This window comes from Equus przewalskii, chromosome 18 (assembly GCF_037783145.1).
Source record: "Equus przewalskii isolate Varuska chromosome 18, EquPr2, whole genome shotgun sequence".
Taxonomy (NCBI): domain Eukaryota; kingdom Metazoa; phylum Chordata; class Mammalia; order Perissodactyla; family Equidae; genus Equus; species Equus przewalskii.
This window is the reverse complement of record NC_091848.1, coordinates 39,613,601-39,629,432: the sequence shown is the minus strand read 5'-3', so window position 1 is coordinate 39,629,432 and position 15,832 is coordinate 39,613,601. Positions and strand designations below refer to the sequence as shown.

At 33.7% G+C, this 15,832-nt stretch overlaps 1 protein-coding gene and 1 pseudogene across 20 annotated transcripts in view; both read left to right on the top strand.

Moving 5' to 3' along the window:
* The window catches only part of STXBP5L (syntaxin binding protein 5L), a 350,864-nt gene that overhangs the window by 288,779 nt on the left and 46,253 nt on the right, over nt 1-15,832 (top strand). For 9 of the 20 annotated variants that reach the window (XM_070583799.1, XM_070583805.1, XM_070583795.1 and 6 more), the window contains one exon: nt 4,592-4,642. The exons of the other annotated variants lie outside the window; for them this stretch is intronic. In XM_070583799.1, the coding sequence (XP_070439900.1) occupies nt 4,592-4,642 (51 nt within the window). The remainder of the gene's footprint in view (nt 1-4,591; nt 4,643-15,832) is intronic. 20 annotated transcript variants of the gene reach the window in all.
* On the top strand, nt 8,294-9,623 carry LOC103548431 (actin-related protein 2/3 complex subunit 1A pseudogene; annotated as a pseudogene).

Here is a 15,832-nt window from a genome sequence, read left to right as displayed (position 1 = left end):
TCACTCTTGAAGAGACAGTGAGCTCTTAGGAAGTACTATTGTGCAGGGCAAAGAAATAATAGTACTATATACAATTGGAGGCTTTATTGAGTGTGCTAGGCACTAGATTTTAAGTAGGACATGTTGCCCAGATAAGTCATTTTTGAAGAATGACAATCTTTTCTTGCCAACTAAGTTTATTAATGAAAATAATAGCTAATATTGAAAACTTGTTGTATACCATACCATGCTAAGTGCTTTACACATATTCCCTTAATGCTGACAAGATCCCTATTAAGTAGAGGTTATTATTATCCTCATTTTGCAGAGAAAGGGAAACAATCATCCTGAGATTAAGTAACTAGCTCAGGGTCACTCAGCTGAATCTAGCTCACTTGTGTTTTTGATCCCTGGACTTCAGTTCAAATACCAGAAAACCCGCTTTGGAGAAAAGCAAAAGTCTTTGTGGAGCTTTACAGAGGGAAGAAAAAGGCATCGAGCCTCTTCCAATAGGGGCATTACCATCCTTGTAACTACCACCTTTTATTCCTCACTAGCAGATGGAAGATCAAAAATATGATGAAATATTTGTATAACTACTCAAAAAGAAGGAACCAAAAAGTTACCTGTTAACTTAAAAAATATCATAATGACCTTAAAAGGCTCAGCAAAGGGATGTCTATATCTAATTTAACAACTTAAGGACAATATGGCATCTTTTGTATGGAAAATCAGAGATGCATATCAGGAAGTACTTTTTGTGGAAGGGTCCTGAGTGAAAGTCCCATAGGTTGATTAATATTCATAAAACCATAAAACATTATTTCCTAAAATATGACCTACCAACCTCTTGGCATCAGTATTACCTACAACACTTTTGAAAATACAAATTCCTCCTGATCTACTAAGAGTATCTGGAGGTGGCCCCTAAGTATCTTCAGATGCTTTAAAATCTGGCATGTGAGAGAGTAAGAATCAGTTACTCTTTATTGCTCCAGAGGATAGAACTAGGACAAATTAGTAAATGGTAAATGAAAGTAGTTTGAGCTCAAATATAACGAAGTTTTGTAGAAATTATAGCTACCCAAAATTGCCATTTTGTTATACCTTTGAAAGTTTCTGTTGTGGAACTATTCAAACAAGTAGGACGTTGAGAATGTTGTAGGAGAAATACTTGCATGCATTGACTAGGATACTGAACTAGATCACATCTAAGAATCCTTTGAGCCAAGATTCTCCATCTCTCTTCTCTGTGCAGTGTGCTAAGCCAGTGAGTAGTGAGAAGTTTCTGCTTCTCATTTTCTGCCCTTTGGCTAACAATATGAAACGACAGTGGTGTGTATGCTTTAGTTTAGATAACAGTAAAAATGAAGAAATTCAGAGAGCTGCATTTCCAGGGACACATTACAAAGATTAATACGTATTGTTTTCATTCTATACATTTTCAGGACTACTTGCCTTATTCCCTCTTGCCTTATTCATCTTCCAACCCAAATTCCTCAAATGTTAATATGTACCATTTTCCTCTAACGCTTGAACATACTTTCTCAGTCTGCTTAGCCCTCTTCAAAGAGGGTTCACTCCTACCTTCTGACTACTGTTTTTCCAACATTCATTCAGCAAACACGTATCATACACCTACTCTATGCCAATTCTTCATTAGGTATTGGGAATACAATCCCTACCTTTGGAAAACTCAAAGTTTCAGGATGTTGGTGGGTAGTAGAGTAAAAAAATCCAGCAAAATAAAATGTAAGTGTTATAAAGGAGATGTGCACAAGGTGTTATGAAAGTTAAGATAATGGCATCAGATGAAGCCTTAAGCTTGAGGCTGCCTTCAGAAAGGAGGTAATTTTTGAGTTGTTTTGAAGGATGAGTAGGAGTTTACAAGTTGGACAAGCAAGGATGAGGATTATTCTGTGCATAAATAACAGGGGCCTGTTATTAACATTGTTATTAAAGAAGTTCCCTAGTTAATCCCACACAATTAGTATGGGGTTTGTGAGGGGACTCCCAGTTTTCAGGTGGGAAGAAGTCTACAGAAAGCCAAAAAGGTACATGTTAAAGTGGAGGGGGGATCCAAAAACTGGAGTAGATTTGATAGCCAGAGCAAGTAGGTACTAGAATATAGGAGGTGAATTTTCCATCGGAGAGAATGTTGGGGAGTTGCAGGACATCTGACATTGTGGTCATTGTCCTGCTGTATGCATCTGGGCTTATTGACCAATAGGCAGCGACTGTTTTCCCTCTTTTTGAAAGCATTTTTGTAATCTGTTTTTTAAGTAATTGATATTATATAGATGTGTTGAAATACCCTATTATTTAAAAACAAAATACAAACAATCAAAAAGATAAATTATGAAACAAATCCTTACATCATAGAAAATTAATTCCTATTTAAAAAGTTAAATAAAAGATTATTTAAATAGGACCACTCCCTCAGTTCATCTGAATTATCAATTTACAAAATATGCTCTATTTTCAACCTCTTCTGAAGCATAATTATTACATATATGTTTGCCATATTCTGATATAAATAACATCTTTTTGTTTGTGCTACTAACGCTAAACCCAAATTACTAAAATTTGATTTCCCCTTAATAGAATTATTTTTTAATGTCTTTTCATAGAGACAACTGCTTGCTGCTATTATTTTTATTAGAATGATAATTCTTAGGTTTCCTTTGCTAAGTAGTTTAGCATGGCATATTGTAGTCAGAAAACTACAGCCCACAGGCCAAATCTAGCTTGCCACCTATGTTGGTATGACTTGTGAGTTAAGAATGGCTTTAATTATTAAATGGCTAGAGAAAAATCAGAAGACAAGTAATGTTTCATGACACAAAAAGTACATTTAGGGGCCCGACCTAGTGGCATAGCGGTTAAGTTTGCGCGCTCCGCTTTGGAGACCCTGGGTTTGCAGGTTCACATCCCGGGCACAGACATATGCACTCCTTGTCAAGCCATGCTGTGGCAGACATCCCACATATAAAATAGAGGAAGATGGGTACACATGTTAGCTCAGAGCCAATCTTCCTCACGAAAAAGAGGAGGATTGGCAACAGATGTTAACTCAGGACTAATTTTCCTCACACACACAAAAGTAAATTTAGGTTTATATTATATTGAAGTTTTATACAACTATATAATCCAATCAAATGCCAGCTGAAACACTAGAGATAGTATCAAGAATATTATTTGACAGACAAAATTAAGCTGCAAATTGATGAAGGGATTTTTTCCAAAGTCATATAACTAAATGGTGACAATTGCAAAAGCCAGCCCTAGTGGTCTAGTGGTTAAGATACAGCACTCTCACCACTATGGCCCAGGTTAGTTTCCCAGTCAGAGAACCACACCACCCATGTCTTGGTTGTCATACTGTGGCTGCTTTGTGTTGCTGTGATGCTGAAAGCTATGGCACCAGCGTTTCAAATACCAGGAGGGTCACCCGTGGTGGACAGGTTTCAGTGGAGTTTCCAGACTAGGACAGACCAGGAAGAAGGAACTGGCCACCCACTCAGAAAAACACTGGCCATGAAAACCCTATGAGTAGCAGCAGGAGCGTTATCTGATATAGCACCAGAAGGTGCAAAAAGGCCGGACAGGATTCTTGTCTGCTGTACACGGGGTCGTTAGAAGTCAGAATCAACCCAACGGCACTAACAACAAATTCAGAAATATGTGAGCCATGTTTTCTGACTTTAAGTTTAATATTATTTCTATTCTATCATCCTGCATCTTTATTTTAATATAACTTTCCTAGTTGTAAAGAAAATCACTCATTAGAAGGTATAAGTTAGTTGGTAGTACCAATTTGAGTCTTAATGAAGTATTGATTGACAGAAAAGATTTCTAATGTTATCTCCCCTAATGCATTTCTTTCTGTGATAACATGCATTCCAGTTAAATATTTTACGAGAGGCTCAATGTAAAATTTTTAACATAAATAATGAGGAAAGTTTTTCAATAAATTGTAGAAGTTTTCTTGGTTTATTCAAACATTTTTCTGGTAGCTTGATTTATAATAATATAACTAAATTCATTTACAAATATTTTGTATTTTCAAGATGTTCTTATCTACTGAATTTAACATTGTAGTATTCAATGCTAAAGTCATTTCATCTGCAATAGGCATGGTAAGGTTTCCTTGAATATATCATATACATCTATAATAGAATTTTCTTTCTATTTCAAAAAATGTTGACAGAGTTCTTCAGTTTTTACCCTTATTGTTATTTATGATATGAGCTTATACATTTGTTGCAATATTTCTTTACCTATTAGATTCATCTGAAATTGATTTTTGATTCTTTTCAAATTAAATAAGAAATCACTTCTCATACCACATGTGAAAAAAACAATGCAAAGATACACTTAATTACTTACTGTAAGAACAATTGCTTTTCTCATGTTTCTGTTTGCCTATTAAATATTTACTACTGAATGGCAATGAACTAACACTGAACAATATTTCCACTTCCATACATGCTCACTGAATGTAATGTTCATCAGGATTTTAATAATTATACTGTAAGACATACTGTTACCCACACTCCTCTTTAATTTTATATAATTAACAACTGCCTTTTTCCTTTTTCTGTTGTTTCAGTTAAAGGATCAAGAAAGTTAAGTCTGCCAACAGATCTTAAGGCTGATCTTGGTACGGTAGGCAAAAGCCAACAATTTTAAGTTTTTTTACATTCATTTGGCTGAACGTTTTGACCAACCAGTCCATGAATAACACAAGTTTCCTAGATGGCAGTGTTTGATAGCTTTCCAAAAAGGCTTTCTTAAAAATCACCATACAGTTCTGTTGGCAGCATTCAAGATTTTGTTTGTTAAGAATTGTTTTACAAAATTATGTTTTATAAATCATCACACACCAAGGTATATAATGTCTTATTTGTTTTCTTTTTATCATGAAAATGTTTTTAAACATTGAATAGTCACACATATGGACCCTTTGTAACTATAATCATGTAAATGAGCATCTTTTATTTCTATAATTATTTTTCCTGTTTTATACATTAGTATCATGTAGAATTAATGCTATTTAGGAAAAAAGTCTGATACATAAAAGAATAGAGCTCTGGATTTTTTTTTTTATTTTAGGGAAGTTATAGAAAATTATTCACTTTTAATTTATTTTTTGTGGTGGTCACAGGCTTATTCATAACTCCAGCTCTGAAATAAATAAGGCTTTATTAATAGGCTTTCATAAATTTTTCTTTCAGAACTTTTATCTGCTTGTTCCAGCATGGCTTTTCTTTTTTGAAATTTAATTGATATACCTTTATTTTCATCTGCTTTACTCTGACTTAAAGCAATAGGATTAAATCCCATGAATGTCATGGTTAAAATAACAAAAATACAATAATTAGTCGTTGCATTATTCTTTAGAGTTTACAAAGCTGTTTCACATACATTATTTTATTTGATTTTGTTAGCAACGCTTTAAAGTTGTTGTCACTATTCCCAACCATTTTTTTTCCAGAGCAGAAACTGAGGCTATGTTTTTAATAAAAAGTAGGATTAAGATTTCAACCTAGGTCACAGAAATGGTACCCAAAGTTTATGGAGCATATTCACATACCTCATCTCATTGTATCTAAATTAAATAACTGTTAGACAATAAATTGTTTATTACTTTTAAAATCTAATGACATATAATCTTTTATATAAATTTGATTAAATTAAATAATCACAGTGTTTTTTAAATGCAAAGCCACTACCATATTGGGTATAATCATTAGTTCAATATTAAAGAAATTGTCTGAAGTTAATTAGTATTTTACCAGTGTAATTGACATCAAAGGAAGAATCAACATTATAATTTCATTTATTGACCTTCTACTATGTGTCAGACACTGTGCTATATGATTTGTACATATTATTTGAGATAAAGTAGGTGATACTGTTCGCAATTTACAAATGAATAAATTAAGGCTATGAAAAATTCAAATTTGCCTAAGATCACACAACTAATAGCAAAGCTGAATTTAAATCAAGTATAGATTGTTTCAAAGCTAATAACCTAATAGCTACCTATCATTTTGGTATAGCATGTACTCTGACAAATGTCAAATGAAGATTATTTAAAGAATGATAACACTTTTCTCTAAAAAAATATGCATTCTGATATTTATTCACATAATTTCCATATATCATCATTTCTTTCCTGGAATGTTGAAAAAAGAAAAATAAAAAAGAAAGAAGATTCCCAGCCTACTTCTATATTTATTAGGAGTATCAAAGAAAGCTCTTAGTTATAACTCTAATCTGGAGGTCAGTTAAGTATGGTTGTTATTAATAAAGGTATTTTTAAAATTTTCTACCAATGTCAGTCACTCAAAGTCTTCAATTATCTCCATTCCAATTGCTTCATTCTCCCTGTTTTCATGCATACCTTAAGCAAAGATGAATTATGAAAACTCAGATATATACAGAAGATAAAATAGCCAAGTGTTTGTCAGTTTACTAAAGAACATTTTGCACTTAAAAGAATTCACAGTAAAATTTCATTAAATCTCTATTTCTAAGTATGTTGTCAATGTAATTTCATTTTTAAAACTTATTTCCTACAAATTTCCAGAAAAAAATCATAAGGCTTCTGAAAGAGGATAAATGTCTGTATATATGTAAATTCTTCCAACATAAAACTTGAGTATAAAATATACCCTGGGTTGCTTGAAACATGTTTTAGGAAGATTATTTTCCAATAATGCTTAATCTATCAGTGAAGGAGGAAGATGTTCAAGAAGCTGTTGCAGTAGAGCAAATGAGGGCCTGAAATAGGATAACTACAATGAAAATGAGAAGGGGCAAAGAAGGAGTTACCATGGGAAACTCTAGAACTGATAGGATTAGGAACATTAGGGGAACAGGGCTTGGAAGGCATAGGAAATAGATGTCAAGGATGACTATAGAGTATTGAAAATAGCTCTCGTGGAGAATACCTGGTTTGAGAGGAAAGGAAAATGAGTTTGAGTTGCTACAGGGATATCCATGCTAACTATTCAATGAGCAGTTAGAAATGTCGAGCTGGAGCGTAGCGGGTGGATCTCAAGCCAAAGTAATAGACAAAATTCATCTATATAAAGGTATTAGTGACTGTATGTGAGCTGTTCTCTGAAGACAAAGGAAAGATGACAATGTGTTGGAGAGCTTTGGATATTAATGTAATTTCTTTGTTGCAAGAATTCTTAACTGGAGTAGCAGTATAACAGTAACAGTAAAGACCTCATACATCGGGCACTTATACAGTTAGAACCCTTAAGTAGTTGGCATTTTATGATGTAACTGCAGATTCATGGATAATTGCTTTATACCTAACATTTTTACATTTATGTTGTTTCTCATTTTTCACAAAAAAATACAGATACTATTCTTTCCTAATAAAAAAGATTTTGAATTAAAAACCAGAAACAAACTAATTTTACAGAATTCAAGGCTTGAATGTACGTAAATTAAGACACATAAGTTATGAATAAATGGTTCTATATGCATTATAAAATACCATAAATGAAACACAGACCTTCATGAGCCCTTACAAAAAAGTCTACTACAGGATGATGTCTAAGCAATGAAAAGATGCATGGAGAGGCCATGGTCAAAGGACGTGTACAGTCATGAGTCGCTTAACAACAAGGATATGGTCTGAGAAATGCGTCGTTAGACTATTTCATTATTATGTGAACATCATAGAGTGTACCTACATAAACCTAGATGGTATAGCCTACTACACACCTTAGCTATATGGTACTAATTTTATGGGACCACTGTAGTATATGAGGTTCGTCCTTGACCAAATGATTGTTATGGAGCACATGACTGTAGTGATTATTTAACTTTATTTAATTGTAGAACTAAAGTTAAACAACAGTGGCTAATATTATTATAAAATAGAATGTAAACAAAATTCATAACAATAATAATGGTGTAATTTTAAAATGGAGAGATGGAAGGTAGAGAGGAGGTTAAAGTTGCCAACAAAAAAGTTAATAATTTTATAGCTAATTTTAGTGGCTAATTGGTGGGGAATTGAAAGCAAAGACAATTAGAGGAAGAGGAATTATATTAATTTTACCTTTCATAAGGGGAAATCAATTTATATTATGCATAGATAACAATTCAAGAAGAATTAAGACTCTATCTTCAAGGTAACCACTAGAAAAAAATTAAAATACCCCAAAACTTCAATAGTTAGGCAAAGGATAATATATATAAATAAGAAAATACAAAACATATAGCAAAAGTATTTACAGAAAGCAAAAAAAAGGAGGATATACAACCTACTACAAAAGTGGCAGAAGGGAACAGAGCCTGTTCATGTTGACTGACCAGAGTCTTCAAGTTCTCCCCTCTGAGCCTGTTAGGATTTCCCTGAACCCGGTATTCTTACCTTTGGAAACACCAAGAATATTATCCCCACAACAGTTTTTATTAGATCACTTGTCATGCCTGGAACAGGGATCATGCTCGGATTGCCCTTCGCCACGATAACCATGAAGTTCACATCTATAAGAAGAATGGGAGCCAGTGAGTAAAACCTCATGAACTCTGGGAGCACTCTTGGACACATCACAGGTGTTGACTGGGCTCTCAAGCGTGAGCACATTGTCCTTTGCAGGAGTCAGAAAGATAGTGTCTGGAAGCTAACCCTGGTGATCTTGAGAATTAATCATACAGCCACTTTTGTGAAGTGATCCCCTCTAGAGAACAAATTTGCTCTGGACAGTGAAGCACAATTCATTTCAATTTGTTATTTGAGCATGAAAATGACAAGGGGTAAACAAGCACATTAAAAAGCCAATTCATATGGAAGCTGAAAAAAAAACCCCTATTCATTTGATGTCCACAGTTTGGAATGGCATCCCAACGATGTTTTGCTGGCAGCAGGATCATGTGACTTCAAATTCAGAGTGCTTCTGCATACATTAATGAAGTGGATGAAAAGCCAACCAGTATGCCATTTTGGTTAGCTGATGTCAGAGTTTGGTGGCACTGGAGGCTAGGTCTCAGGTTCAACTTTTCTGCCAGTGGGAGCTCTCTGGCTTGGGTCAGCAATGACAGTACCGTGTCCATTGCTGATGGCTTAAACAGTGTTCAGTTTTCAATCTGAAAACAGAGTTACTGCCACTGCTCATTTGTCTCAGAAAACAGTGTTGTTTTAGCTGCCAGCCATGACTGCTTTCCAGTGCTCTTTAAGATGAGCATGGCTGCTTGACCTTAGTCTTCAAACTAGGCATTCAGAAACGTAGCATCCAGCACCTGTTAGCCATGGAATATTTCCACAACACGGACAAGAGAGTCACAATCTAGGACCACAATACTGCCTCAGAGATGCTGTACCAGAATAGCATCATTCAAGTACCTATTTATGAGGTGGACAAGCAAGATTATTGGAAATTTTACCCGGTAGGAGTGGATGGAGTCATGACAATTTGGGATTTCAAGACCTTAGAGTCTTCTATCCAGTGCCTTCACAAATATGAAGCTGAGTGAACCTCTGTGATCTAGTATGACAAACTACAACTGACTGCAACTGTCATTTGCTTGATGGAGAGGAAAGCCAACCACAAGGAAACACTGAAAACACATATCATGAAAATGTCATTTGTGTGTTTTCTTTGAATATAATTGGTGAAAATGTCAGATTTCTAAAGCAGCAGTCTTTTAATATTCTTATTTATTTGTTTGGACTGTTTGCTGTTTCATTCCATTTTTGACCAAAGCTTTTCTTTAAGTAGTTTTTTATGGAAAATTGTTGCATTAACGTGCTGGGGGGGGTGGGTAGTGAGGGGGGCACGGGAGATGTGAATTATCTCCCAGAAAATTATGTAAAAATACTAAATATATTTTTTAAATGACAGAATTAAGATGAAATGTCTCACATCAATAGATGTAAGTTAAAAAAAGTCACTTTTTATAAGAAAAAGGCTTTCAGCATGTATCATAAAACAAAAACCAACAAGAGAAACATCTAAAACAAAGTGATTCAAAGGTTAGTAGTAGGACATACTAGATAAATACTAGCAAAAATAAAACAAGGGTTATGATGTTAATATCAAAGTTAAGTTCAAGGCAAAATATATTAAATTAGAAAACTACTTGTATTTATAGTGATGAAATGTACCATCAACATGAAACTGTTTTACAGATTTTTTTTTATTATTCAGAGGAAATTTTTTTTTTTTAAGATTTTATTTTTTTCCTTTTTCTCCTCAAAACCCCCCGGTACATAGTTGTATATTCTTCATTGTGGGTCCTTCTAGTTGTGGCATGTGGGACGCTGCCTCAGTGTGGTTTGATGAGCAGTGCCATGTCCGTGCCCAGGATTCGAACGAACGAAACACTGGGCCGCCTGCAGCGGAGCGCACTAACTTAACCACTCGGCCATCGGGCCAGCCCCTTTACAGATTTTAATAAGGCAAATAATGTAGGATTAACAATTGTACATCAAAAACTATAAGAAATAATAAACAGAAATCTAGTAATAATGAGAGATTTTAGTACAACTTAATGACAACTCAAGAAGACAAAAAACAAGGAAGACCACAGAGAAACAAAGAAACAACTTACACGGGAAATCTGTTTAATATATCTTGAACTTTATACTTTGAAAATGTGTTATTTTCAAGTGCCCATTGAAAAATTTGAACTTATATTAAAGCCACAAAGAAAACTTCAATACTGAAAAATTTGAACTTATATTAAAGCCACAAAGAAAACTTCAATACTTAAAAGTAGAATATTACAAACCACATTATTTAATCATAATTAATGACATAAGAAAATAATAACGAAAAATAGAAAACAGTGGGAAGATTTTAAACCCTCAACTCTTGGGCCTGGCTTCTGACTTGCTAGATCAGTAGCTAGATTATTTTTCATATCCCCAGTAATATCATGGATCAGGAACTATGAAAACTATAGACTGGGGGTCTAGAAACTAGTGGAGAACAACTACAAAACTGTTTACTCAGAGTAGAGAGCAAAGAAGGGGAACTAGAGAAAAAATTTCAGACTGCATAAAGAAGTCTAATGCTAAGAAAGACAACAAAAAAATTGACTACTACAACAATTGATTCCAGATGAAATTAATTTTATTAAAAGAATAACAAAGACTTTAAAAATAAGACTTTTTAGGATACTAAAAGAGTGATGAAAAACTTTATTTTTTTAAGATCAAGAAATTATGAAGCTAAAACAAGCACAAATGAAAAAAATAATTAAGAATTTTGGATAACAATGAATGAACAAATGGAGACTACCAATAAAGAAAGAGAAATTATGAAAAGGAACCAAGTAGAAATTCTGGAGCTAAAAATTACAGTAGCTAAAATGAAAAATTCCCAGAGAGGTTCAACAGCAGATTTAAGCAGGCAGAAGAAATTGGCCACGTTAAAGATAGTACAGTTGAAATTATCGACTCAGAGGAACAAAAGGAAAATGAAAAGAGGCTAAGAGACTTGTGAGACACTATCAAGCTTACTAACATATTATAGGAGTGTTAGAAGAAGAAAAGAAAGAAAAAAGTGGGAAGAAAGAATATTTGAAGAAATAATGGCTGAAAACTTCCCAAACTTGAGGAAAGATGTAAATCTACACATCCAAGAAATTCAATGAACTCCGAATATGATAAGCTCAAAGATACCCACATAGGGACACATTACAATCAAACTTTACAATGACAAAGAGAGGATCTTAAAAACAGTGAGGGAAAAGTGACTCATCATGTGTAAGGGATCCTCAGTAAGATTAATAGCCAATTCCAAATCAGAAACAATAGAGGCCAGAAGGCAGTGGCATGACATATTTAAAGTGCTGAAAGAAAAAACAAAAACTGTCAACAAAGAATTCCATATCTGGCAAAATTTTCTCTGAAAAATGAAAGAGAAATTGAGACATTCCCAGAAACACAAAAGCAAAAGTTGTTCATCACCAGTAGACCTTCCCTAAAAGAAATGCTAAAGGGAGTCCTGCAGGCTGAAATGAGAGAACACTGGACAGTAACTTGAAGCCAAATAAGGAATACTGGTAAAGGCAACTACATAGAAGATATAAAAGCCAGTATTATTACAGTTTTGTTTTTTAACTTTCTTTTTTGTTTCCCACATGATTTAAGACACAAATGTATAAAACAATAATTATAAATCTTTCTTAATGGGCATGCAATGTGTAAAGATATTAAGACAACAACAACATAAGGGGAGGTGATGCAGCTGTATAGAGCAGAATTTTGTATGCTATTGAAGCTAAGTTGGTATCAAATCAAATAGCCTGTTATAAATTTAGGATGTTAATTTTAATCACCAGAGTAACCATTAAGAAAATAACTAAAAAATATACAGAAAAGGAAATGTGGAGGGGAAAAAAGGTATATCAGGAAAAAATTAACAAAAAAGAAGGTAGTATTGTAACAATTCAGGAACAACAAAAGATATATCAGATAAAGTAGACTTTAAGTCAAAAACTTTTATAAGAGACAAAGAAGGACATTATATATTGATAAAAGGGTCATTTGGTGGAAAGATATAACAATTGTAAACAAATATGCCCCAAACAGCAGAGGCCAAAATATATGAAGCAAACATTGACAGAATTGAAAGATTTTAGATAGTTCTACAATAATAGTTGGAGAATTCAGTAGCTTGTTTTTAATGTTGGATAGAAAATATAGACAGGGGATCAAAAAGAAAATAGAAGACTTGAATAACACTATAAGCCAACTAGCCTTAACAAACATATATAATCACACAACAGCAGTAGAATACATATCCTCATGTACACATGGAACATTCTCCAGGATAGAATATATTTTAGGCCACAAAACCAATTTCAATAAATTTAAAAAGTTTAAAATCATACAAAGTTTTCTCTCTGACCACAATGGAATGAAACTAGAAATTGTAAGTAAAAAGTGGAAAATTCACAAAATTTGGAAACTAACAGCACACTCTTAAACAACCAATGAGTCAAAGAGGAAATCACAAAGAGGAAATTCGAAATACTTTGAGATGAATGAAAACAAAAAGCAAAATTTATAGGTTACCCTAAAGACACAGATCAGAGGGAAATTTATAGCTATAAATGCATACATTAAAAAGAAGAAAAATCTCAGGGGCCAGCCCCTTGGCCAAGTGATTAAATTCATGTGCTCCTCTTCAGCAGCCCAGGGTTTCACTGGTCCGGATCCTGGGTGGGGACATGACACTGCTCATCAGGCCATGCTGAGGCGTCATCCCATACACCACAACCAGAAGGGCCTACAATCAGAATATATACAACTATGTACTGAGGGGCTTTGGGGAGAAGAAGAAGAAAAGAAAGATCTCAAATCAATAACCTAACTTTATACCTTAACGAACTAGAAAAGAAGAGAATTAAACCCAAAGCTTGCAGAAGTAAAGAAATAATGAAGATTTACAGAGAAGATACACAAAATAGAGAATAGAAAAACAATAATCAACAAAACCAAAAGTTGGTTGTTTGAAAAGATCAACAAATTGACAAACCTTTACCGAGACTAAGAAAAAAGGACAGAAGATGTGATTAATATCAGAAATGAAAATAGAGACATTACTATCAACCTTACAGAAGTAAGAGGATTATAAGAGAATACTATGAACAATTGTATGCCAACATTAGATAACTTAGATGAAATAGGAAGATTCCTAGAAACACACGAATTACCAAAACTGACTCAAGAAGAAAGAGAAAATCTGAACATAGCTTTAACAAGTAAAGACATTACATCAGTACTCAAACACCTCCTGACAAAGAAAAGTGCAGGATGAGATGGCTTGTCTGGTGAATTTTACTAAATATTTACAGAAGAATTAATATCAGTCCTTCTCAAAATTTTGCAAAAAATAGAAGAGGAAGGAATATTTCCTAACTCACCCTATGACACCAACATTACCCTGATTTCAAAGCCAGACAAAGAATATGACAAGAAAATAAAGTTAAAGACGGACATCCCTTATGAATATACATGCAGTAATTCTCAACAAAATACTAGCAAACAGAATCCAAGAACATATTAAAAGGATTATATACCATGACCAAGTAGGATTTATCCCAGAAATGCAAAGGTGTTTCATCAGAAGAAAATAAAAAGTGTAAAAACCACACTAATGAAGGAAAAATAAAAACACACAATCATCTCAATTGATGCAGAAAAAGCGTTTGGCAAAATTGAACACCCCTTCATGATAAAAACACTCAGAAAACTATTAATAGAAAGGAAATTCCTCAGACTGATCAAGGGCATTCATGAAAAACCCACAGACAACATCCTACTCAATGATGAAAGACTGAAAACTTTCCGCTTTAATACCCAGAACAGGAAAAGGATGCTGTTTTCACCTCTTCTATTCTATATTATACTACAAGTTCTGGCCAGAGAAATTAGGCCAAAAAAAAGAAAGAAAAAAAAAGAGACAAAACACATCCAAATTGGAAAAGAAGTAAAACTATCTGTATTGACAGATGGCATGACCCTATATTTAGAAAATCCTGAAGAATCCACAAAGTAATAACTAGATCTAATAAATGAATTCAGCCAAGTTGTAGATATAAGATAAACACAAAATTGTTGTATTTTTATACACCAGCAATGAAAATTTTGAAAAATAAATTTTTTAAAAATTCCACATACAAGTCTCCAAAAGGATAAAATACCTAGAAATAAGTTAAACCAAGGGATTGTAAGACTTGTACACTGAAAATTACAAAACACTGCTAAAAGAAATTAAGGAAGGCCTAAATAAATAAGACATCACTTGTTCATGGATTGGAAGGCTTAATATTGTTTAAATATCGATACCACCCAAAACAATCTAACAGAGTCAATGCAGTCCCTACCAAAATACCAATAGCCTTTTTTGCATAATAGAACAGCTTATCCTAAAATTCATGTGGAAATACCAAAGCAAGAATACCCAAAACAATACTGAAAAAGAAGAAGAATGTTGGAAGACTCACACTTCCCAGTTTCAAAACTTGCTGCATAGCTACAGTAATCAAAATAGTGTGGTACTGGCATAAAGATAGACATATATATCAATGGAATAGAATTGAAAGTCCAGAAATAAAACCATAAATCTATGACCAATTGATTTTCAACAAGTTTCCAGGACAATTCAATGGGGGAAAATATATTCTTTTCAACAAATGGTACTGAGACAGCTGGAAATCCACATCCAAAAGACTGGAGATGGACCATTACCTCACATCACATACAAGCAGTGAATCAATAGCTTAACTTTAAGAGCTAAAGCTATAGAACTCTTAGAAGAAAGTGTAGAGGAATATCTTCATGACCTTGAATTTGGCAATGGATTCTTAGATATGACACCAAAACACACAAGCAACAAAAGAAAAAAAATGGTAAATTAGACTTCATCAAAATTAAAAACTTTTGTGCATCAAAGGATACTATTAAGAAAGAGAAAAGGCAACCTATATAGAAAATATTTGCAAATCATATGTCTGATAAGGGTCTACTATCCAGAATATACACTGAACTCCTAAGGTTCCACAACAAACTCAATTCAAAAATGGGCAAAAGACTTACATAGACATGTCTCCAAAGAAGATATAGAAATAGCCAATAAGCACATGAAAAGATTATTCAACATCACTAATCATTAGGGAAATGCGAATCAAAACCACAATGAGATACCACCTCACACACAATAGGTAATGACTACCATCGGAAAAAAACCCAGAAAATAACAAGTGTTGACAAGGATGTGAAGAAATTGGAACATTTAGGCATTGTTGGTAGGTATGTGAAATGGTACAACTACTATGAAAAACACTATGGCAGTTCCTCAAAAAATTA